General features: G+C 42.7%; 1 protein-coding gene across 1 annotated transcript; it reads right to left on the reverse strand.

Moving 5' to 3' along the window:
* Window positions 1-224: 224 nt before the first annotated feature.
* Window positions 225-23,815, reverse strand: LOC142766287 (uncharacterized). Its single transcript, XM_075867986.1, has 4 exons — window positions 23,048-23,815; window positions 16,752-16,880; window positions 13,358-13,488; window positions 225-490 (listed from the first exon to the last, which is right to left on the reverse strand). Exons 1-2 carry the CDS (start codon window positions 23,813-23,815, stop codon window positions 16,872-16,874), a joined length of 777 nt encoding a protein of 258 aa, XP_075724101.1. The 3' UTR covers window positions 225-490; window positions 13,358-13,488; window positions 16,752-16,871.
* Between the last annotated feature and the right edge of the window lie 1,381 nt (window positions 23,816-25,196).

The raw sequence follows: 25,196 nt of genomic DNA on the forward strand, positions 1-25,196 counted from the left end.
GCCTTATGTATGGTGTCATCATGGTAAATAACCGTAACGCGATTTATAATAAACTTCACTGTTCAAATAATGATGTATAAGGATCTGCCACTTGTACAATTCAGCCGGCCCACCGTAGTTACGCTTTTATTCACGTATCCACTATTTTCTTGTATATTGTTTACTGTTTAGGTATTGGTGTATTGTAATAATATGACAAATGCAGCAGCCTCACAACAAGGATGTTCTATTTACACGGTTTATTAAGGGCGAACTTGTGCCCAAGGTGAACGACGCACAGCAATCAAGAAGATCCGAAGGTCGGTAGTCCTCGTGAGCCTCTGCCTCGAGCACCCTCGTTCTCTTCTTCACGCGCGTTGGCTGTTCGGTGGAGTACCGTGTGCATGCAGGGCCGGCTCGTGCATTGCGGCTGGCTTCGTCGTTCATAGTCGTACCGTTAGTGTTTCTCTTCGTTCCCGACGTCCCCGTTGCGCGGAGCAGTGGCAATTTCCTGTGGAAATATAATATGTTATGCAATATTCTTCTTGCTTTATTTATCGAATTCTGTAGAAATGTAGTCTAAGCAGGAAGGGCAATAAAATGGTACATACGTTGAAAACGCTTGAGAAGAGATAAAAAGGATATGGCACACAATAATACTAGAGAAATAAAGTTCACGCGTTTGGTAAAATGCAACAAAAAATAAATAATAGTGAGGAATAAATTGTTTATTCAATTAAGCAGTTACATTCTATAATAGTAAAGGCAAAAAAATCCTAAATGTGTTCTTCCGAAGTCATTGTTAGTGCATCTTTTCTACGGTGAGGTGTCATTCTGGCTGACATGATCGATAGATATAAAGACAAGTCAAGGCGTGGATTCTCGTGTAAAGTAGTTTAAGAAACTGCAGTCTCTGCTTCTGTCTTATGATCTCGAGTCGTTCAGTACGTTAAACTTTTAAAAGCTATGTGAGGAAATGCAATCTTGGTAAGATGTTAAATAAAAACCTAGCTGCTTTTTGCTAAAGTCTCTCGATTTTTTTAGGTCAGTTTTAGTTTATGGTTTCCAAACAGTAGATGAATGTTCAAGTCTAGTTCTAATGAAGACGTTATAGCATAGACACTTTACATTGCGAAGGAACTTTGTGCCTCAAAAGCAAACTTTCCTGAACGATGAGGTTCAAGTGTTATTATATGGTCATCTCATGTTAACGCACGTGCTGGTAAAGGTGAGCCCTAGATGCCTATACTGAAATACATCATGTTAAGTGGGTGAGCTTTATTTATAGGTATGAAGCAAAGCTGACTACTCATGTCATTCGCATTGTATTGAAACATGCGATCTTAACATTGATTTAAAACAGAGAAACTACTTTTCAAGCTTCGCAGTATGTTCGTCAGAAATATAAATGGCATTTCTCTTCAAGTGTATCTTTTGTCTCGTATGGGATTTCGGGTGTCCATTGAATCACTATATTATAACGCTGGCTTTGATCCTCGAGATATGTTAGCTTATTAGCCTGGAATGGTATATTACGTTCAATCGATTGCAAATGATTATTACTTGCGGACGCAGTGACAGATCACTAGAAGGACAGATAGTCCGGCTGCAAGTAACAATATTTTACAATCAATCACACGTACTATAACATTTCTGACTAACAACTCGAGAATCGTAGCCAGTAATCTAACGTAGTAACCCATTGGATGCCCGGAATCTCATACGAGACAGAATATACACTCAAAGATACATGTTATTTGCATTAGATGTTCTTCCTTTTTAATATTTTTGTCACTGGGCCCCCCTTACTGAATATCATTTCGTGGTACATATAGTGAAATTAATAAATGAATACACATATTAAAATGAATAGGTATAATTTGGCTATGTCTTCGTTCTAGAATTTTACGCTTTTGAAGTTGTCAACGCCAGACGCTACGTTTTAACGACATATACGGCTTTCGCGTTCTTAAAATCGGTATTGCAACACGTAACAATAAGCAAAAGTATCACAGTGGGAATGAATTCAGTTAGTAGCAGCATATGTCTATGGATGTAAAGAAAAGAACTATTAGATGATGAACAAACTTTATTTAATTAGCAGAAAGATCCTCCTCCCATTTCAGGTGCGAGAGGACAAGAGAGGACCAATCCTAGACGACGGCCATGATCCCATGGGCCTTGGCGGCGTCTTCGGCCTGCCGTATTAAGCCGGCTTGTAATTTATAAGTCAGAGCTGAGGAGCGCGGTATCCCATCCACTCCCGTCTGGAAAATCGCCTCTCATGGGAGCCTGTGGGCATGCCCATAAAATGTGGCTCAAGTCTGCCCTGTTGTGGCGAAATTTACACTTGTCCGAATGATGTTCCGGCACGCAGCGGTTAATTGTTACTGGACTCGGAAACGTGTGGGTCTGTAGTAGGCGCCACGCCACCGCCTGTCCTTTGTTCAATGACGAGTGTGCAGGAAAATAAATTTTCCTGCTTAGCCTGTAATACTGCGTAATATCTCTGTAAGTCGTCATCCGCTTAAATCTCTTATCGGCCTCCCCGTTCGACCAGGGCAATCCAGAGGCTTGGTCTGTAAGTCCTCGAGCTTTCTGGTGTGCAGCCTCATTGTCGGGTAAAGAGGAGTGAGCGGGTGCCCAGACTGTATCTATTGTTCGTTGGTCTTTGCATCCAGCCGATATTCTTAAAGCTGTTTGGGATATTCACCCTCGTGCAAAGTTTCTCACAGCCGTCTGCAAGTCGCTAACAATTAGTGAAGTCGAAGTGGATGCTATTGCCATTGCAATGGCTGCTTCCTCCGTCTCTTCTGCAAAGCTCGTTCTCACCGACCACTGACAGCATGATTTCCTTTGTAGTCCACTACTGCTATAGTCATGTTGTCATTTACTTTGTATTCTGCCGAGTCTACGCATGTTGTTTCCGGTAAATCTCTTACGTTGTTATGTATATTTTTTGCTCTTTCGGCTCTCCTTGAATTGTAATGGTCGGGGTGCATGTTTTTTTTTAAATCGGCAAAATTATCAAACATTTCCTGATCTCATACGAAATATCTTTTTTGGCGCCGAATTGATTTGCGTAGTTTATACGCAGTTCCTCTAGTATTGCTCTGCCTGTTTTACTCTGCGTTAGTCTTTCATACTGTGCGATTCTTTGAGCTTCGATAAGCTCTTCTGATGTGTTGTGAAGCCCTTACTGAAGTGATTTCTCATTAGGGGTAGTTATTGGAAGTCCGATCGCCTGTTTGAAAACTCGTCCAATGATTCTGTCAATCTTTTCTCTATCAACCACTTGCAGTTGGAGGTACGGAATCACATATACAATGCGACTAATGACAAAAGCCTGTACCAGTCTTATCACATTATTTTTCTTCATACCATAGTGCCGGTTTGCAATTCGTTTAAGTGAATGCATAATTTGCTGCGCACTGGTTGCAAGTAATCTAATCGCCCCTCGATTATGCCTGTTCGAGCTGATTCGCAGTCCTAGGATTTGTATGCTTTCGACCGTAGGTATTTGCGTTTTTCCAACAAAGACTTTAATGTCAAGTTTTTCCTGGATACTTTTCTGACCCCTACATGTCGGGTGATAGAAAAGAAGTTCTGATTTTTCCGGGGAACATTGTTAATCTTGTATGGGTGTATTTCCTCTGCAATATTCACTGCGGTTTGTAAAGTTTCCTCTGTGTATCCGTCACTAACCTCTGCTACTCATAAGATAATGTCATCTCTATAGAAGCTATGATGGAGTCCTGGAATTTCCTACAGTCTGGTAGGCAGACTTATCATGGCCACGTTAAAAAGAAAGGGGGATAGGACTGAGCTTTGCGGCTTACCTCTGCTGCCCAGACTAAACTCTTGGGATTCTGTTTCGCCTATAGTGTTATTCTTGCAGTCCGCTCAGTTAAAAAGTCTTTTATATAATCGCATACTCTTTTTCCTACCCTTAACGTTTGAAGGTTGGCAACTACAGCATTATGTGATGTATTATCGAATGCCTTTTTAAGATCTAGACCAACTATGAACTTCGTGTCGTCTGTAATGACAGCCGTATCAGACCTAAACTTGGACCACTGTAGTGCAAGCACTGAACGATGTCAATCTTATTTCCTTTTTCCTACAGTGTTTTCTTGTGTGTTTGAAGTTAGACAATAGTAGCTACAGTAACAACGCGCTAAATTCTGCTGGCAATAGACTGCGTTCCGTCATTAACATGGTCGAAGTTTCACGAGTTAACTTTGGAAGTCTAGGAAGTACAATACGAAAACAAATGAAAGCCATGACGAAAAGAGCAATTACGAAGATGAAACAGAGCTTCCAAAGTAAGACACAATTAGACACTGCCTTCAAAACGCCTTCCTCAGCAGCCCTGCTTGTTCCAATATAAAAATAACGTGTCTTCGTACCGCCCAAGCACTCTCACCGAGCTACGACGTTTGATAGATCGACGAGCCCCCAGACCACGCCCATCGACTGATCCCTTCATTTTACACGTTCAAACCATCACAATATCGCGCATTAAAGGTACACACTACTTTACCCCTTTGTGTTCTTCTAGGTCTGCGAAAAAGCACGGCAGAGTTCTTAGTCGGTGGCCTCATCCGCACGAAGCTCTATTGAAGCTCTGTGCCAGAGGGTATATATTTTCGCAGCCAAGCTTCGCAGGAGCAAAATCAAGGATATGGCGCCATGGCCGTGTTGCCTTTTTTCGAGATCACCTCATAAATCTCGGGCTCCGGACCCGCCAGAGCTTTACGTGGCTTAGGGAACACACATATGGAGTCGATCTTCATAAAAACCACAAACGTGGCTCTTGTCATCTTAGCGAAGTGATTTGCTTCAGTTTTGGGGCTATTAGTATGCCCAGGGGTGTGTGCCTCCCTGTTGTTCCTCATATTTCCAAACACGTGCATGCTTTGCACTCTTGAGAAATCTAGTTCGCTTAGATACGGGATTATTTTTTTTGCCACTGTGAATGCACATGAAAGTACTTGGTGTGTTCACAGATTAGTGATGAGAGAGAAACGTCTTGAGATCCTAGGAGGGAATGCAGCCACCGAATGGGAGTTTGTTTCTGTTATTTTATATGGACACACTCGGCTGCATTTTTGCAATTTGCCGCCAGCGTCAGTGTCGTCATCAGTCATCCTGTATGCATACGTGTATATATAGAGAGTTCATCGCGTGAACCCATGAAAGCGGCTGCATTGTATCATACCTACTTACTCTGACGAAGGCCGTGCCACGGCCGAAACGTTAGTACAGGCAATTTCCAACTAGCACTCCTAAACCACGTCTGGCAGGCGGCGCAAGCCAGTGGAGCCTTGGACATGGGACCCCACCAATCTAGCTCTTAAACACCTTCTTTTTTTTCAACCTAATGAAGTTATTTCTCTCACTCTCTTTTCAAATGTGCTATCTGCAAGTTCATTCAATGAAGAAAGTACCCGTACCTGTCGTGCCTTCCCTTCAATCTGCAAATTCATTCAATATATATATATATATATATATATATATATATATATATATATATATATACATGTGTGTGTGTGTGTGTGTGTGTGTGTGTGTGTGTGTGTGTGTGTGTGTGTGTGTGTGTGTGTGTGTGTGTGTGTGTGTGTGTGTGTGTGTGTGTGTGTGTGTGTGTGGGTGTGTGGGTGTGGGTGTGTGGGTGTGGGTGTAAACGCAAAATGAAAAAAAAATCCAGCGAAGGCTCCGGCCGCGAAATTGAACTGAAACCTCTGAGTCGTGAGTGCGAGGCGTTAGCGACCTAGCCCCGGAGGAGCACCTCTTTCAACTTTCAAACGATAAGCTGTCTATACCTACCACTTCACGCTGCTGACGGACTCTTCGGGGGAAATAATCATTCTTTCAGCATTACCAGAGAGATGGTGCAATGAGCGCGCGCCGCCACGATGTCACGACATGTCGGCGCGCGCTCTCATCTCTCACGTACTTTGCTCCACGGAGAGTAGGGGGTGACGCTCGCTTGCGCGCCCTGATCTCGCGGAGGCGAAGATCGCACTTGGCTGGCCTTGCGCTATCATTAAAACGATTATGTTGTAGTTACCTGGCGTACAAAGGTAACTGCACTCGTTGAACAGTCTCCGTTCGCGAAAAGGGTGTGCTTTTCAGAGATATTGAAATACCAACTGGGAACCTTAATCGCGATCATCTGTTCCTGTGAGTACAATTCGTGCGTCATCTGTGCGTGAGAAACGCGGGCACGTTTTGATGTTCTTGTCATTCTGCGCATGACTTTCCTACTCATTACTATCACGTTAATTGCTTCCCCCTTGCTGCGAAGCTGTGACTGTGGTTGTTGCTGCCGTTAGTCACAAAAGGTTTTCTTTATTATTTTGTTCCTGTGAGCGCTGATGAGTTCCTTGAGTTTGCGATGCGTGTACGAAGCTTTGAATGAGAAAAAATAACAGTAGTCATAAAGCGGGGATCATGATGTGTAGGATGGTGTGGGGATAGATGGAGTGCCGAGAGCAAATTTATAAGCCGAAACAGTATTTATTGGCGGAAATGTTCCTACATCTACCTATTGAGCGCTTTGCTTTTTCTACGTGTCCCCTTTTACGTTATTAATTTATCTTCACTGTGAAATCATTGTGATATTAACGATGATGCAATCTCAGAATTCTGCTAGTCATCCTTTCTTGATTTTTGATAGAACGCTTTGCAATGAACGGACCGATCGAGCTGCCCATTCTGCCCAATCAAATTATATTTCCGCTCTCCCGAACTGATGCTTCATGGAAATTCCGCATACTTGCTCGCGAGCGCACCACATTTCGCGCACGCACGATTATATACCTTATACGCAACTCTCAGTCTTCGAATCCCTCCAGAACTTTACTGATGAAACGTTACTATGCTGTGCAGGTTATCGTTGGGTGTTGCATTTACCAATGCGTCCGCATTCCGTACAAAAATGACTGACACTACAGCATGTGATCATAGCGGCAGTGACGAAACAACTTGGCATATTCTGTGAGAATGCCCGCAGTGCTCCTGGCAGAGACAGTCACTCTTCAATGCACTAGATGAACTGGACAACCAGCCTTTTTCGGAAGGAAGACACCTGCGCTGCCGACAGGACTTAATGTCGCAGAAGAAGGCTGTGAAGGCGCTCCTGCGCTTCTTGCGTTCAACCGGCCTGTCCAAACGACTGTGATCAGAACTCCCTGAATGTGTGCGCATGTGTTTTTTTTCTAATTTATTTTATATCTCTCTATATTGTCTTTCCGACCCTTATTTCTCCACTCCCTCTTGTAGGGGGTAGCATACCAGTTTCTCAAGGTTAACCTCCCTGTCCCTTTTATTTATTTCTCTCTCTTTTGATTTTCTAGGGGCGTGCCTTCAATATACTATCTATCTATCTATCTATCTATCTATCTATCTATCTATCTATCTATCTATCTATTTAGCCACCTACGTCTGGGTGCTCTCGCGATCACTCTTCAACTTGGGGTAAACCAGACGTGGTATGAAAGGGTGAAAGAGCTTGACGAATATCACTTCCTGGTCATGACATGGAGAGTGTGACAATATCGTCGCGCACATCGTCAAGCCCTTTCCGCAGACACGTCCGGCATGCACCCGTATACCTTGGGTGGGTATGTGCCACAGCTATATAGGTATGCTCGGCGGGTGATTGAAAGTTTATGTCTGACTAGGAACGCCGGGTACAGAAATGGGTAATTTTAACACCTGAGCACTAAAAAAAAAGCTTACACCGGCAACTTTGGCGCCGCGAATAAAAATAATAGATGACATGGTCCCAGCAGGAATCAAACCCCAGCATTCCGCGTGGCAAACAAGTGTTCTACCACAAAGCGATGTAATCTCTCGAAACTATTGTTCAAATAGACCCTAATTTTTGTGAAATTTCAAGTGTGGTTACAGTGCTGGATATTCAGTTTGGTAAACATTACGTATTTACACCTATGATACAGCCGTCATGCTGGGTTAGTGTCAATTGAAGTTACGTGCCATTCACTGCTGTCGATTAATTCATGTAGAAATACCGAATGCTATCATTCTCGATAGCATCAGCGCTTTCTATCAGCTTAACACTTCTGTTGTCGCTAATATCCATGTTGATTGATTGATTGATTTGTGGGGTTTAACGTGCCAAAACGACCTTATGATTATGAGAGACGCCGTAGTGGACGACTCAGGAAATTTTGACCACCTGGGGTTCTTTAACGTGCACCCAAATCTGAGCACACGGGCCGACAACATTTCCGCCTCCATCGGAAATGCAGCCGCCGCAGCCGGGACTTTATTTATTTATTTATTCACAATACTGCCAGTCTCCAAAGAGACCATAGTAGGTGGGCACTACAGTATACAGTTACAAAGAGCACTTAACACTTTCAGGATCGTAAATTGGTAAATAATGTGCAAAATACAAATCAGCAACCTTGAAGCATACAATCTGCGCTTATGCACACCATACACACCAAATACTAGTGAATGCTGGTTTGCACGTCACAGAAAAGCAGACATATCAAGGACGCTAAAAGATGTTATTTTCAATTCTTGATAAGAAATCGCACAATGACTGGGCATTAGTGGTGAAAGGGGTTAACAAATTCCATTCGTGGATGGCAACTGGAAAAAAAAAGTATTTAAACGCATCATTGTTACATTTATATTCTAATAGAGTATTTGTATGTTGGTGCCGGGTAGCTCGTGTTTGCGAATATTCAACGTAGTTTGAGACTATTTTGAAATAATTATGTAGGAGTTGATAAAGAAATTTCAAACGTGCCTGCTTCGCCCGTGTTTTAAGCGTGGGAAGCCCAGAAACAGCTAGAAGGGTGGTGGGTGAATAAGCCAGTTTAAATTTGTTATGTATGAATCTTATGGCCTTCCTTTGTACATTTCTATTTTTTTATGTTAGTCACGGTATGAGGAAACCATACAGTATTTCCATATTCAAGGATTGGCCTAATGAATGTTTTGTAGGCTAGTAGTTTCATCGAGGTGGGTGCCAGATGGAGCGATCTGCGAATAAAATATAGTGTTTGCATAGCAGAAGAAGTAACATTATCAATGTGAGCGTCCCACCTTAGATCTGATGTTATTGTTATCCCATGACCTGCGGGTCAGCAGCCTTGTACCATAGCCACGAGACCACCACGGCGGGGCGTTAATATCTATGTTGATGTTTGCTTTGTTGCGCAACACTAAGCAGCTGCTTATTTAAGCATTTCCAACTTTTCAACATATATCTATGTGGACAACTGTTGCACATATACTTGGCGTCATTTCATGACGTTTCACTCAATCAAAAAATTACAGTATCGTCACTTTTCCCTCCGCATGCTTCGCATAACGCCGAGTCCCAAGGTGCGTTTGATGTGCCATTTTTTAGCGTGACAGTGCAAAATTTATGAAATGCATGCTCGTGTGATTCTGCGTATTACTAAGAAAGATTGTACTCAAATGATGGATTCTTGAGATGGTGTCTAATAAGACCTTATTCTCAGGTACTCGAAGCAGTAAAATAGTCAGAACGTTTGTTAATTTTATGTAGAATTTAGGATGAGCTTTCGGGGAAGAGCTGCACTTGGTTGGTTGGCTTGGTTGAGAAAAAGTAGCAAGCTGTGTCAATCCTTGGAAGCAAGCGAACTCTTCATCGGCCTTCTTCTAGATGCTGTCGTCGTAAGAATAACGTATACTTTGGCGCTGTCAATACCACTTCCATGAATTGAGATCTCTTGTCACGCATAAAAAAAAAAACTGGTTAGGCTGTTTTTCATTCTCGACTTTAACATTTGTTTGTAGTTTCCTAAAAAGCAACGCATTCATTGCGCACTATATAATATCTTTTTTAAGATGTAGCACTTGATTGCCAACCATATCCTAGTTTTATGTTTTGGTTGCAAAAGGGAACCTTGAGTAAAAGTAGTGATTCATATTCATAATCAATTTTTACAGTGTGAAAACTGAACGCTATGTAAACACTACCAGCGATCCCGAAAAAGAGTTCACGTCACACCGAAAACATCGTTTTTTTTCAATGTAAAAAATGTGCTTACTTTTTTTCAGTACCCTTCATTGATGTTCCTTTGTTCCGACCAAGTTTCAACCTTGAGCGATTTTCAAAGCAGGCAGACCTCTGTCGAATGGCGATTAGATTGCGATGCATGAGCTAGTAGAAAATGTATCGTGTACGGTAGCCTTAAATTATGAAGAGAGAATTTTCAGACCTGTAAAAGTTTCTACCAACAGCTCCAGTATCTCGCAAATTAATCCACGATTTTTTTCAAGAATGCTACTCTGTAGCAATATTATATTTTCCAGGGCACAAGAGAACTATTCGTAATTTGATTCCACTTTTAACTTTCACCGCAAATGTGCGTTGTTGAGTTGGCGCATGGTTACTCTTTACCTTGAATGGCGCAAGTCACGTTGACAGAAAATATCTTTTGTTAAAAAACATTATCCACCACGTGTTGAGTGATCCAGAATACTGCAAGTCCTGATTCACTTAGCGCAGCTTCTCACTGTGAAATCTGACTTCAAAAGTTTCGTTCGAATGGGTGACGGTAACATTCGAAACGAACAATATAGAGAGTGCTCTTTGTAGAGGTTATGGTAATGGACAAAGAAATAGGGCAAGAGAAGGCGCAGAGGCATGTTGCATGGTTCACTTGCCTAAGATTATACCATGTAGTCTCGACCAACTTTGGCTACTACCACCTGGATAAATGATAGAACTGAAAGAAAAGAAAGATGTGCGAGAATGCAGTGCATTTAGCAGCCTTCTCGGTTTGCCTTACTGTGAGTTTTACGCAACTTGGTGAGATCAGCCTAATGTATTATTGATAACTATTTCATTGGAGTAGACGCCATGCAAAAGTAGGTTGGAATAAAGAGCCTTGAATGCTAAGCATTATAGGTTTTGTTTGTTCATTTAGGTCTTCATACGCGTTTTTGCCCTACAAATTAGGTTTGTATAAACAATGTTTTTTTTCGCGTTCCTAACGAATTTTATATCTTGCCGAACGAACGCAGAGGCTACGAAATTTTTTGATGGTGAGAAAAACGAGGACACCTGTATTTTGTCGCTTTTCTTTCGCTTTGACTTCCTGAACTATGGCACACGTGTTTGAATTGTAATATTGAAAAGGTTTCTCTCATTCACAGAAGCCTTATGTAGGCTTTGCAAATTTTTCATATGTGTATTAGAATTGCCAGCTCTAACGTAGTCAACCTTTTTGTATGGGTTCAACTATATTGCCCGAGCCGCAGTCATGACATTATTCATAACTAGCAGTATGATGCCCCCGAACTGAACGTTCTTCTTGAGTTTGAGGAACATTTTCAGGTACTAAATAAAATGCGTTCATATACCATGTAGCTTTTATTGAAGGTTTTATTGATGAGTAATAAAGAATATAGTTTCATAGTCACTTACAAAGCCGAGTATACTTCCGAAGAAACACCTTACGCTCAAAAGCTTCTTAGGATAATATTTTAGCCAATTATGATATGCTTCATGTTATTAGAAAAGCTGCCCGCAGAAAAAATTAAGTTCTTCAAAATAAGAGCTAGCATAGCAAAGCACACGTTTATGCAAGAAATAATTATTTTATTTCGTGTTGTTTTTGTCTACCGAAGGGCTTTTTTTCGTTCCAAATCACACCTAGCCAACAATGTGCCACAAGCAGGTCAAATGAGTAATCGTCTCGACCTATAGAGTTTTCTTGTCTGTTAGTTGGAGTTTTGATAAATTGGACGAAATCTTTTTAGTAGGCTAGTTCACAGATTCTTCCTGGCAATGGTCGCCCTTGTGTTTTACTCCTTTTTTGTGAGAGGAGCACGCTACGCCACCGACTGCACTGAAATTGATGCTTTATGCAATTCGTTTCTGGTGGTAAATTGTTGTGACACTTCACTGAATTTTAGTATTAAATATTTAGAAACCTGGCATTGAGTATGAGTTTGCGCCATCAAAGGCGACAGCCTGCATTTTTCGTTATAAATTTGAGCACGTGCACGAATGCGTGGCATAAAGAAAACTGCAGAAATTAAGCGCACAAACTCGTCGTGAAATCCTGCACCAATATCAGCGAAAGAGCCACCAGATGACGCAAAGTAAGTACACAATCTTGCGTGGCTATGACCATGGTGATAGAGCGTACAATTACCAGTAATAAATTTACGAATACGTTGATGAATGCCTACACAGCCATTAAAACATAAAAGCTTTTTGTAGTTCTTCTCAAAAACAATAGCCGGCAGTTTCAAAGTCTTATCGAGTGACTCGGAACGTTATCGAACATTCCTATAAATTTGGAATTCACGATGCAAGAAAGCAAAACGCACTGCTTTAATAAAAGTATCTAAAAATGGTTTTACTTTTGTTTAAAAATTTTGAAGAACACGCACAGGCTGACGAAAAAAAGTTAGTGGGAAAGACAGGGTGTAGCATGCAGCTCCACTAACGTGAAATCTGGAGAGGGGCTATTCATGCAGTCTGTGCTGATGCTTCCCCCCAGAAAAAAAATCACGGCATATCCACGGAGTGAATGATGTTGAGTGGGGCAAGCGCTGGAGGTTTATATACACAAATACTGTATATATTTATATAAAGAATTTCTACAATTCGTAAGTGGTAGCTATACGTCACTTCCGTTCCCCCTTCATTATAACGGCTTTATGGTTGGTGAAGTGGTGGATCGGTGATAGGACATACGGGGATGTTTGCAAGGACGAAGTAGCGGGCAGTTTGCAAAGGTGGAACAATAGGTTGGTCACAAGCAATGGACACTGTGAGACGATCTATGGTTCTTTGACGCGCACCTGGATACAAGTGCACGGCCAACTTGCATTTTATATTGGCTACTTCTCAGCAGTAATGGTTTCATGGTCGTTGAAGTGGTGGATCAGGTATGAAGTGAAGTGGGAAGTTTGCTTTGACGAAGTAGGGGGCAGCTGGCAAAGGTGGAAATTATAGGTGGTCACGTACGTACGTACATACATACATACATACATACATACATACATACATACATACATACATACATACATACATACATACATACATACATACATACATACATACATACATACATATAATAAATGGGCAGAGCCACGCCTTTAGGAGCTTCACCCCACAGAACGTTTACTGTTGTGCAGATTTACTCGCCAACAGTCCGCTAACACACCCTCACTTTGCAGGTATGTTTCAAGAAGTGGTGTTTCGAATAAATGGCTTTAGCGCCAAGTTTCATGTTTGTATATCGGATTTTAGGTAATAAATATGAATGTTTCGGTAATTTATGCAGGTATTCGACACCACTGTATAAACAATCATGATACTTTAGGTAGTAATGGTGAACGTACTTACTTGTTTATACTGAAGCACGACTGCAACATAGTATGCCGACACGCCAAGACCCTCAGGTGCTTCGGCCTTGAAACAATTATCCATTCGTTACTTTTGCAGCACAAGGGAAATTTGTGCGTTGACAACGCAACCTGAGTGAAACAAGAAAAAGATATAACGTCATTTTGATTTTCTTGTTTTGGGGAACGTGAAAGTAAGACAACACGAGAGAAAAGACGCTGACTTGCTACTACGTTTATTTGAAAAAGTTTCACACCAAGAAATTTCATGCGCCAAAACACTCACAGCAGGCACGGTCACACAAAAAAAAATTAAAAAACCTTTTTGACAACATCCTTAGATAGCTTAGTCGAGGTAAGTTTATTCAGTTTACACGTTTAACTGCTGGGAAGGAAGTATGTTTTCTTTACCGTCAAATGCACCGAAGAATGCACACGTCAGCAGCAGTCTTAGTTTGGCCCGTCTCTGTAATACTCTTGATAGCACTGCTTTCACTGTGCAGCGTGTTAAAGTGCAACTACTCAGTGGCTGACTAAGCTGTCTGCATGACGTCCCCCTTAAACGACTAAATAAAAATATGCTGATGGGTCTTGCATATCTTCATGAACTAAAGACAATGGCAATCCAATGCGGAGTGAATCAAACAACCTTCTTTACTTTTTTCCCACAGTAATGCATATATCAACGGCAGCTTTGAAGATCACCGCAGAGAGGGTTACATCTGCGGATGGCGGTCGCTAATTATAATGAGACGGAAGTGCCTTAGCACGGATTATGTAAAAGGCTGCAACGCCAGCGTCAGATGTATAGCAGTGAATTTTCATGACACAGAAGCTGAAAGCTCAGTGGGTGCATCAAAAGACGCTCTGCAGCGGGAAGAGGTGGGAGATTAGTATTAATTATTTACGCAGGAACGTCACACCAATCACGTACTTAGCCGCAGCTTCACGATTTTAAATGTGAAGCACTTCTTAGCGAACTTCGGTGACATTGTGCATATCTATCTATCTATCTATCTATCTATCTATCTATCTATCTATCTATCTATCTATCTATCTATCTATCCATTTAGCTCTCCTAGCCGCTCCGATGATAAGATCTTTACCAAAAGTGGTATGGCATAACATGACTGTACGACGAGCATAAGTGACTGGTCTTAACATAAAAATCAACACATTTCAAAACCTAGACATTTAAATCACGACATGTTTCTCATGAATGTCATGATATAAATGTCATTGTTTTATTGATCTTGCGGTGGTTTACTTCATATTACATCGTGCGAAAATAGCCTGCTATGGCATGACGGCAAGGCTAATTAATATAAGTGAAAGGCCCTGACATGGAAATCATCAAATTCTTGTCTTGTAGGTCATGACATTAGGCCATACGCTCATAGCGCACTCGTGGCCCTTCCACTATCTTCACATAAACCAAAGTTAGTATTACGTGGCTTGAACGAACGACGAAGACAAATGCCAGGCGCAAACGTGATAACATGACATAGAGGTCATGTAAGGCATAATTTACACGCCTACCGCTGCTGGGGTTCTCATTAGGAACGTAAGTGGTGCTGTCGTTAGGCGGCTATTAAAAACATACTTGCATCTTATCTGGACACCTTAGTGCGCATAAAATGCGTACTTGTGTTTACTGCGTACTACTTTTATTCGCCTCGTATCATTGTGCTGATTTGAAAGTGACCTATCAATCTTCCTCTTTTGTTCTTCGCATATAATAGATTCCTTCTGTACATGAGATATGCCATTTTTGCACTTTTAAATTTTTATGGGGTCGTTGCGTGGAAATAACAATACCCAACACGGCTGAATTGAAGTAGTAGATTCTGCCGTTACTCTGTCTGCCAATTTTAACACGACATTTAGCTGTGTTTGTGTGTGTGGCTTCTATACTGTGCCCAATTCGATGAAGATCACCGGACTCTCCAGTGTGCCTTGAATAGACTCGATGACCGGCCATTTAATGAAGCAAAGATCTTAGGAGCCTGGTCGCGCAGCACATCAGCACAGAAAGCCACACGAGCCCTCCTGAGATACTTGACAGCAACTTCATTGAGGGACCGCCTGTGAAACTCGGCGTTGTGTGTGTGATGTGACATGTGTCTATCCTTCTCTCTCTTTTTTTACTCCTCTCTCCCCCTCCCCATGTGTAGGGTAGCAAACTGGACGCATAGTATAGTTAACCTCCCTACCTTTCCTGCATATCTTCTCTCTGTTTCGAAAAGACACCACGCAGTACCCTCCATTGTGTATGTCTAGGTTACCCCTGCTTATAATTTATGCATACTTGTGGCCTTGTCAGATTCATTAAAGCGAAAGCTGTTATGAGGAGATGACACTAGGAGCCTTTGATGTCCTAATTTCGGGCGCCGCCACCAGTGTCAGTAACTGGTATCAAGCGCAATGAAGAAAAAAAAAACGTTGGTGGTGTATCTGTGTGTTTCACTGCCAAACGTCGACGAAAGACCATAGTCTAATGTCTTGAGAGAGAAAATAAAACATTTTTTTACATTCTGCGTGAGGAAAATGGTGAATATGTGTTGCTTAAGATATGGACGATATCCAGCAGTGATTTGTAGAAACGAAGTTTTTTTTCTTTAGAAACGCAAAATCTATGGTAGGTAGCAGTACCATGTAGTTTTAGTGTAGCGTAGGAAACACCCGCTTTTTCGGTCACAGCGTCGAACTGCCAGCGCCGCGTTAAAGCACTGTGATCTTTATAATTATGTATCTCTGATATTAAAAATAAAGTAACAGACTGCTAAAGTTTCCGTACTCGTGTTGGGCCAAAAGTATGCGCAATATTTGTTTTCTGATGGACAATGACTGCACATATAATCACAAAAACGAGGTCAAGATGACTGGTAGCTAAGGAAGTGGTTCAACTTTCGCCATTTCGCTGAATCGGGTCACAGCAACAAAAAGACAAACACAGAGATAGACACTATTGTGCTTGTAGCATAGACACAGGGTAGATTTGTTTGTTGCGTCCCATAATAGAATAAAATCAGAGGCGTGGACGCGTGGTAGAAGATCCGCTTGCTACGCAAAGGACCCGTCTTCAATCCCCCACTTGGAGCAACTGAAAATTTTTTTTCCTAAAGAGAGAGACCAAAATTTTCGGTGTGAAATATCCCAAGTAAGACTACGACCGAGCAAGAAGAATTACATGCGCGCACTGAGCCGCTCTTCTAGTCCGGCCATGTTAAGACTATCATCTTTAACAGGACTGACAGGAATCTTTATGCACTAATCTTTGGGGAGTGGAATGCCAAAACAATGTTCTCTTTCTTGTCAGTCGATATCGTGATGTTGGGCCACCTTTCCGAAGTTTTGTGGTCCTGACGTAGTTTTCCACATCGAATGCAGCTTACCTAGTGTTGCACTGCGTCTTCTCTCAGCACACCTTTGATCGAGCAATATCGCAATGTGATGGCGTCCTGACACATGACATCTTCAGGGCGTTCCACAAAGCCACAGACTGAACAACAGTGTCATAAAGGCTGTAAATACAATAGCAAACAGGTAATCACATTTCGTTTGTTAAGCAGAAAAAAAAGTGAAAGCCCAGATTATTTGCACCGCCTAGTCCACAAATTACGCAGGTTTATTATATTGTTCATGGAAACCCTAGATTAGGAAATATTTATTGATAATGTGTTTTATATGTCCCTGTAGTAGTGTAAGTCTAATACGAACATTTGTGCATACATGCATTGTAGTACTATTCTATACACCAGGGTGCCTTCGTATAGGTTCCCTTTTGAGTCCAGTATGAACTTCAAAAACTTTTGTATAGGTGGCGGTGTGCTTCCGAAGAAATCAGAATTTGCACACGTAAATTAGGTTTCTTATGCTGACCCGTCCTGTGGCACATTTTACGTACCAAACTTCTCATTCTCGCAGCATTCACTCTTAACTCACTTCACCCAAGTCTTTGAAATCAGGGCTCCGTATCTCAATAAGAACCGTACCAAGCTCACGCGTGATCAGACTGAGGCATAAGATATTGCAGCGTGATATTTTAGTGTCCGGGATCAGAAGGTATTCCATGAAGTGAACGGAAGCTAGGTGAGGTGCTCACGTGAGCTTCTACCGGTAAGAGCTTTGTGGTCTGTCTCTCGCATAAAGTTTGCATGTCAATGAAGGTGAGCCATGCCAGCCTTGAATACGCACTGTCCTGACTTGACCTCACTCCTCAGCGTACTTTGGAAAGTGCCCTTGAAAGACGCTTCAGCACACGCTGCAAGAGCGAGAATGCATCCAAAGGTTTAATTAGTCTGATAGAAGCTGTATTTTTAGGATTGAAGTTATTTATTTTTGTTAAAAAGTTAGTGTGAGTTGAATACAGATTGGAGGTACTGGAGCATGACATTGCTCTGTTTATTTATGTTGAGGTTGATATCACCTAGGTTACTGCATGTCTTTAAATTCTGCCAAAAAAAGAACAAGTGGTCAGCAAAAATATAAAATGAACAATCAAACAAAAACACATCGTGAAGTGAAACAAGTGGAAATATAACAATGTATTACACAGCCACTTGCTGGTGTTTGTACTACAACAGAACACTCACACGACCACGTTTCTAGAGCTACCCACAGTATATAGATTAACCCCTTAATTCGTTTACAGGAAGCCACAGCTACGCATTACAAACGCTTATCTAATCCAGCGTCTTTGAGGAAGATGGTCACAATTTCTTGAAGACGTTTTCAGGCTAGAGGACCAGTAATTTAGGTAACTAAGAGAGCCCTTATGCATGCTCGATAGTTTCTTCTCCAAATATTTTCAAACATTAGAGTTATTGAAGAATTCTAGATGAATATAATCAAAATTTTCATCTTCATGACCCAAGCTACATTTTAGGAAGTTGAAATGCTGTACACTGCGGATAAATTGTTTGGCTTACGCTACTCAAGACTAAGTCTGTGGTGTGACGTCAATGTCCTCCAAAAAGGGGACCCTAGTGAGAATGTTTTTTTATGAGCTAGCTACATTAAATATTGACTGCTTTCTTCTGTAGTGCTGTAAAACTACGCCACCATAAAATATTGGCAACTTCCTCATATTATAAAAAAATATTTTTTTTTTCATACGTAAAACTTCATTCATGAACTCGATAGCGCGCATTTTCATAAAATACGTCTATTGCGTTCATAAAGTTTGCTAGGGTTGGTTCTACAACAAAACAAATTGAAAATGGCCTGCACACGTCTTGTCAGCACACGCACTTTTATTTGCTTCACTACATTGAAATCACACATGCCGTTATTTGCCAATACGAGGTCTCGTGTCGTTTCCGCCAAGAGAATAGCAGGGCAGTCTTGCCTGGTCTTGCAAGATTACAGTCGCAGTTAACACTCATGAAATTCGCCTCGCACTACGAGGTTAGGTGATAAACTGATGCCTACTTCAGATAGGCATGTTTCTATGTCCATGTATTTACACTAAACAATATTCCGCCAGCCACAACGTCAAAAATGCGAGAATAAGGCTCCATCGTTGCGCACCACGTAAGCATGTCTACGCAGCTTGGGAATAAGAATTCACAAAATACCCAGACTGGCGCCGTTGAAGGCAGCCTTGAACAGCTCACTTTAGAATTTAAGAATGCATGGTGTACGTCTCCATAGAATCCCTGCCACCCCCCCACCCCCACAAAAAAAGAAAAAACCCAAGTGGCCCACGCTGTTGCCCACGACAAAGACGCCTTTATTTATTTATTTATTTATTTATTTATTTATTTATTTATTTATTTACAGGTACCTCAAAGACCCCAATCAGTGGGGTTTTACATGAGGGGTGTTGAAGCACGAAAATTACACAACTGATCAACAAACATAGAAAAAAGAAAACAAAAACTGCACGAGCGTATCACGAAAGGGTATCAAGCACGCTCTGTTAATAAAAAGCATACAATGCCAACCAGCGAAGCAGATAACACCACTAAGGATAATCGCATACATGACACAAAAATAATCAGTACATAAATTTTTCAACGGCAGCTTTGAACTGAGTCGGGTTTGTTTTGGTGACGACACTTTCAGGAAGGCTGTTCCATTCGATGGCTGTCAGAACAGGAAATGAATTTAGATAGGCGGTCGTGCGTGCACGAGGTGGGTATACTGCTTTTGGGTGGTTGAGGCGGTTCGATTGGTGGTGAGCAGTTTTTATGTGGAGGCTTTCGCATGATAACGAGTTGTAGAATTTGTGGAAGAGGCAAAATCGTGCTACTGTACGTCGTGTTTTGAGACTTGGCAATTTAGCTTTACGTTTAAGAAGTGTTACGCTTGTGTGGTATGAATAATCGGAGAAGATGAATCTGGCCGCACGGTTCTGAACGGATTCAAGGATGGTACTTGAGTTAGCTTGTGGTAAGTCCCAGACTGCACATGCGAATTCCAGCTTTGGGCGAACAAGCGTTTCGTAGGCCAATAATTTAACTGTGGTCGGAGCCAGGTTAATGTTACGTTGGAGGAAGCCCAGCGCGCGATTCGCGTCACTGGTAATGCGATTTATGTGGGATGACCATGTAAGGTCATGAGAAATAAGAAGACCTAGATATTTAGTGGACAAGACAGGAAATATAGCGGAGCCACTTAAGAAATATTTGTACGTGGAATAGGAGTGACGCCTGTGGAATGACATGATGGATGTTTTGTGAACGTTTAGCACCATGAGCCATTTGTTGCACCATTCGTCTATCTTCCTTAGGTCTTGCTGGAGTGCTGCGTTATCACTGGGATCGATAATGGGGCGATAAATGACGCAGTCGTCCGCGAACAACCGAATGCTTGAAGAAATATTGTCTGGTAGGTCGTTGATGTATATGAGAAAAAGTAAGGGCCCGAGGACCGTCCCTTGAGAAACACCTGATAGGACAGGAGATAAGGATGAAGAACTGTTGCTAGCGTAGACAAACTGCTGTCGGTTAGTTAAAAAATTTGAAAGCCATGCAAATACATGTTCATCAAGGTTTAAATGCGAAAGTTTAGATAGCAAACGCTTGTGGGGAACTTTGTCGAAGGCCTTCTCGAAATCTATGAAAATAGCATCGACGGGGACGTTAATGTCTAATTTAGAATTAATGTCACTTAGGAAGAGTGCCAATTGAGTGTCGCAGGAGAGACCTTTTTGGAAGCCATGTTGATTGGGATGAAAGAACTTTGCGGATTTCAGAAAGCTAGCTATGTGCGTGTAAATGATATGTTCCATTATTTTAGAGCAAACACATGTAAGAGAGATTGGGCGAAACGCGTTGTCTGAGGCTTTCTTGGGGACAGGTACCACTTTTCCTATTTTCCAATCTTGGGGAACAAAACCTGTTGAGAGGGACTGCTGGAAGATATGGCTAAGAATGATGCTAGAGAGGTGTTTGGTGTTTTTAAGAATTTTTGCATTTATGCCGTCAACGCCTGAGGCCGAAGATAGCTTCAGGGAGTCAATGACGTTTGAGATGCCGTGTGGTTGGAATGTAATGCTGGGCATGATGGAGTGCAATTTAGTGGAAAGGGACACAGGGCCGTCGTCTGGCTCGCGGGTGAATACTGAGCAGAATGTGGAGTTAAGGGACTCGGCAACTTTGCAGTCAGGAATAGCAGTTCCTGAGGAGTCAAGCAAGGAAACTGTAGGGTTTACGTGTTTGGGGTTAATGGTCCTCCAGAACTGCTTAGGGTTAGTGCGAATCATAGCTGGCAGTGTCGACGAGAAGAAGGTGCGTTTGGATTTAGACAGGAGTGAATCGAACTTTTTTGATGTTGCTCGATATTTATCCCATGTGCGTGGGTCGGTGGATGTTTTTGCCGCTCTAAATTGCCTATTTCTTTTTCTTTTGAGCCGTTTTAAAGTAACGCTGAACCATGAGGATGCGATCCGCTCTGTTATCGTTTTTGTAGGTATGTATTTTGCAATCAAACGTTGCGTTTCATACTTAAAGATTGACCAATTTGTTTCAACCGAGCGAGTTTCGAAATCCAACAAGAACGAATCGCAAAAGTTGCTCAGTTCAGCGTTCATATCGAGATATTGACCTTTATCGTAAAGTGTTATTGTTTTCGATAATTCTGGTGGGCGTTTGTGTAGGCAATGAAACGTACCATGAATGATAGCATGGTCACTGATACCATCCAAATAGGTGAGTGGGGAGAAACTATTGGGGTGAGAAGCAAGAACCAGGTCAAGTAGATTGTTCGAGTGGTTTGTAGTTCTTGTGGGTGATGTGACCAACTGCGAAAGCCCGAATGAAAGACACGTGTTTATGAAGTCGCTTTCGACGCTTTTGTGCACCGGCGTGATAGCGGGGTTGCACCAGTCAATAGCCGGAAGGTTAAAATCACCAAAAATTGCAATACGCGTGTTGGGGTGTAGGGTTGAGACCAACTGCAACGCGTCGTGGAAATTGGGTACGAAGGAGGCGTCGGCATCTGGGGGGCGATAGCATGCGCCAATTATGACAGGAGGATACGCAGCTGTGCATCTAATAAACAGTATTTCGAGTGGGGAACTAATGACAACACGACAGCACTGCAAACTACGATGGGCACCCAACAAGACACCACCGCCTCGCCTGTTTACCCGATCACATCGGAAGACGTCGAAATCTGGGAAATAGAGCTGTACGTCTACATTACTTATAGAGGGGTTTAGCCATGTTTCCGTAAGAATTACAAAATTGGAGTCGGTTGAGGTAACGACGTTGCTTAGTTGGTCCCTTTTGGGAATCAGGCTACGGATGTTAGTAAAAATGAATGATATGATACTGTTATTGGAACTGGGAGTTGTGTTTGCCAACCGCTACGCAACGCGCTGCACAACCTTTTCGCTACTGTGGTCATAGAAGTAAGTGACGTCACCTATCTTTAATTTATCATGTCGTAGCTTGTAGGAGGTTCCTTGTGCTTTGCCAAATTCAACTAACTTCTTGCGGGCCACGCGTGTATTAGGCGAAAAATCTTCAGAGATAGCAACATCCGACTCCTTAAATTTCCAGCTGGTACTAAGAACCTTATCCTTATCCTTGAAATAGGCGAATTTCACAATTATCGGCCTTTTTTTAGCCGGGTGAAATGTGTCCAGCCTGTGCGCACGCTCGATGTCCCGTGGTTGGATGTTTATCTTTAGTACGGCTGAACAGTGATTAATAACCTTTTCTTCAGACTGCGCCCACGTTTCGCCTGCACGGTCGACCAGCCCAAAAAACAGCAGGTTTTGGCGACGAGCCCTGTTTTCGGAATCGTCGAGACGGGAGGACAAATGAGAAATTTGTTTTGCGTTCATCTCGGCTAGATGCTCGATTTCCTCTACCTGGGTTTTAATACTCACAAGGGACGCGCAGTCTCCCTCGATTTTAGTTAGACGTACCTTAATGTCCGCGAACATGGTATCGGTTTCGTCGAGTTTGGCTTTCATGAGTCTCATTTCGCTTAACAGTGTTGACTGGCCGTTTTTGAGTTCATTAAGAATTGCGGCTATATCACATGGTTCATCAGCGGAAGGGGCACCTTTTTTTGGAGGACCGGGGTTCTCTTCTACATCTCCGCATAACATCAATAAATCCAACAAAACAAGACCGCAATCAAAAGCGATAGAACAACAACACTGTGGGCTCGGCAGCACAAGCAAGGCAGGATAACGCGTGCGTCGCGCGAACAAAGAACAATTGTTGGGTACCTGCATGAGAAAGACGGTTTTCCGGTGAGCCCAAGCCATCGCTCGCGTGTCGCCGAGCCCACTGAAGTGGGCGCCGGTCCGGGGATGCTTTTTATAGGCTCCGGTTGTTGTCGATGGCGATCCGATCTCCCTTGGCCATTTGTAGAGCATGCGCAGGGCAGGGGGCAGCCAGGTTGACGCGTTTTCCACAGGGCAGCGACGTTGCAGCACGTGCCAGAATCGGAGATTGCTGGACTGGTTGTCAGGCGGAACCGGGATTTCCGACGAAGGCACGTGGTGTCCCGGTATCGCGTTGATGGCGCAGCCGGGCGTATCCTTGGGCAGGGCCGGGGAGCAGGCCAAGAACAGAAGCTGCATGAGAAAGACGGTTTTCCGGTGAGCCCAAGCCATCGCTCGCGTGTCGCCGAGCCCACTGAAGTGGGCGCCGGTCCGGGGATGCTTTTTATAGGCTCCGGGCGTTGTCGATGGCGATCCGATCTCCCTTGGCCATTTGTAGAGCATGCGCAGGGCAGGGGGCAGCCAGGTTGACGCGTTTTCCACAGGGCAGCGACGTTGCAGCACGTGCCAGAATCGGAGATTGCTGGACTGGTTGTCAGGCGGAACCGGGATTTCCGACGAAGGCACGTGGTGTCCCGGTATCGCGTTGATGGCGCAGCCGGGCGTATCCGTGGGCAGGGCCGGGGAGCAGGCCAAGGACAGAAGCTGCATGAGAAAGACGGTTTTCCGGTGAGCCCAAGCCATCGCTCGCGTGTCGCCGAGCCCACTCATGATGTGAATGGAGAAAAATAAACTTATTTTTTTCTCCATTCACATCATAAACACAAATAATTATTGCCTGCTTTTCTGCTAAGTAGGAAATCTCGCAACGCCATGTTATTAAGTCTAAGTGAAGTCATACTGCGATAGTAAGTCGTATGATTGTTTTCAAAGAAGCGTGCTTACATAGTTACTTTAAATATGATAGTCTTTCTTGGGAACCTTCGACGCAATTTTTTTTCTTTTTACCTCGCTCTCTGTAGCCTCACCAGAAATCTAAAACGATAAGTATTAGCTCGGGCTACCTTGTATCTTTTTAGTGGGGTGTATATTACTAAGAATTTGCTTTAATTTGACTGTCATCTTCTTTAACAGGTACTATACATTATTCAAGAAAAAAATATTCGTTTGTAAAGAAGGTGCTGGTGTGTGTTAACATGAATTATTCAAATACCCCACCAAGAATCACTCAATATGGAATGTTTTGTCGGAAAGCCAATATTTTAAGCTTGAATCACTAACGCATCTGCTGTCTAAATAAAGCGGAAAATAAGGGTCCTGTCACTCAAATTTGGAAATAAGTTGCGAGCTAAAGCAATAAATTTGTTGCTTTATGCACAAGTGGGAGAGTGTGATAAAAGTATTACACCCTGCAACCAAGAATTGTTGAAAAACTTGAATGTCGTATTGAGCATGTACCGCGAAGCCATCTCGGCAGAGTTGGCACCAGCTGGAACACTCGTCCCATGCAGTTCATGTCTTGGCTATGATTTCGTCTTTCATCACGGTGAGAAAATATGTGCTCGTTCTGAAACTTTTGAATAATGATAATTAACACCACCAGCTATTTGAAAGATCACGTGCAAAATGCATCAATTAAAGGTGCGGATGGCGGAGAAAAAGAGGAGTAAGCGGGAGAGTAAGGAAGACGGCGTCGAGAACATTGAGTGACGCTACCTTGAAAACTTTTTATCTAGGGACCTTATCAGCCTTCGTGTAGCAGCGCCCTCCGCGCAACTGTGGCTGCCACATGTGCTATAGAAGACAAACTGCGCGCGTAGCGTTTGTAACGGGGTTTAGCAAGTGAGAACTCAGCATAAGAACTATATTGTTTTCTTTTTAAGAGGAGAAGCTCCTAGAGCCCCCGTTCGTCCCCCGTAGCCCCGTTCGTCCCCGTTCGTCCCTCGTAGCCGTTGTAGTAGTTGTAACAAGTATAACATTTTTACTTCCACGGTGGTGGCGGTGAGAGATTTCTTCGGTGCGTTGTTGAACAATAAAAGATAGTGCTCAATGCACATGCCAATGGCTTCTAAGAGGAAATAAGAGACAGGAGAATCCGGCTTTTAGTTGATGCGCACGTTGTGAATTTCTATTGTTCAACAACGCACAGAAG

This window comes from Rhipicephalus microplus, chromosome 1, assembly GCF_043290135.1.
Source record: "Rhipicephalus microplus isolate Deutch F79 chromosome 1, USDA_Rmic, whole genome shotgun sequence".
NCBI classification, from domain to species: domain Eukaryota; kingdom Metazoa; phylum Arthropoda; class Arachnida; order Ixodida; family Ixodidae; genus Rhipicephalus; species Rhipicephalus microplus.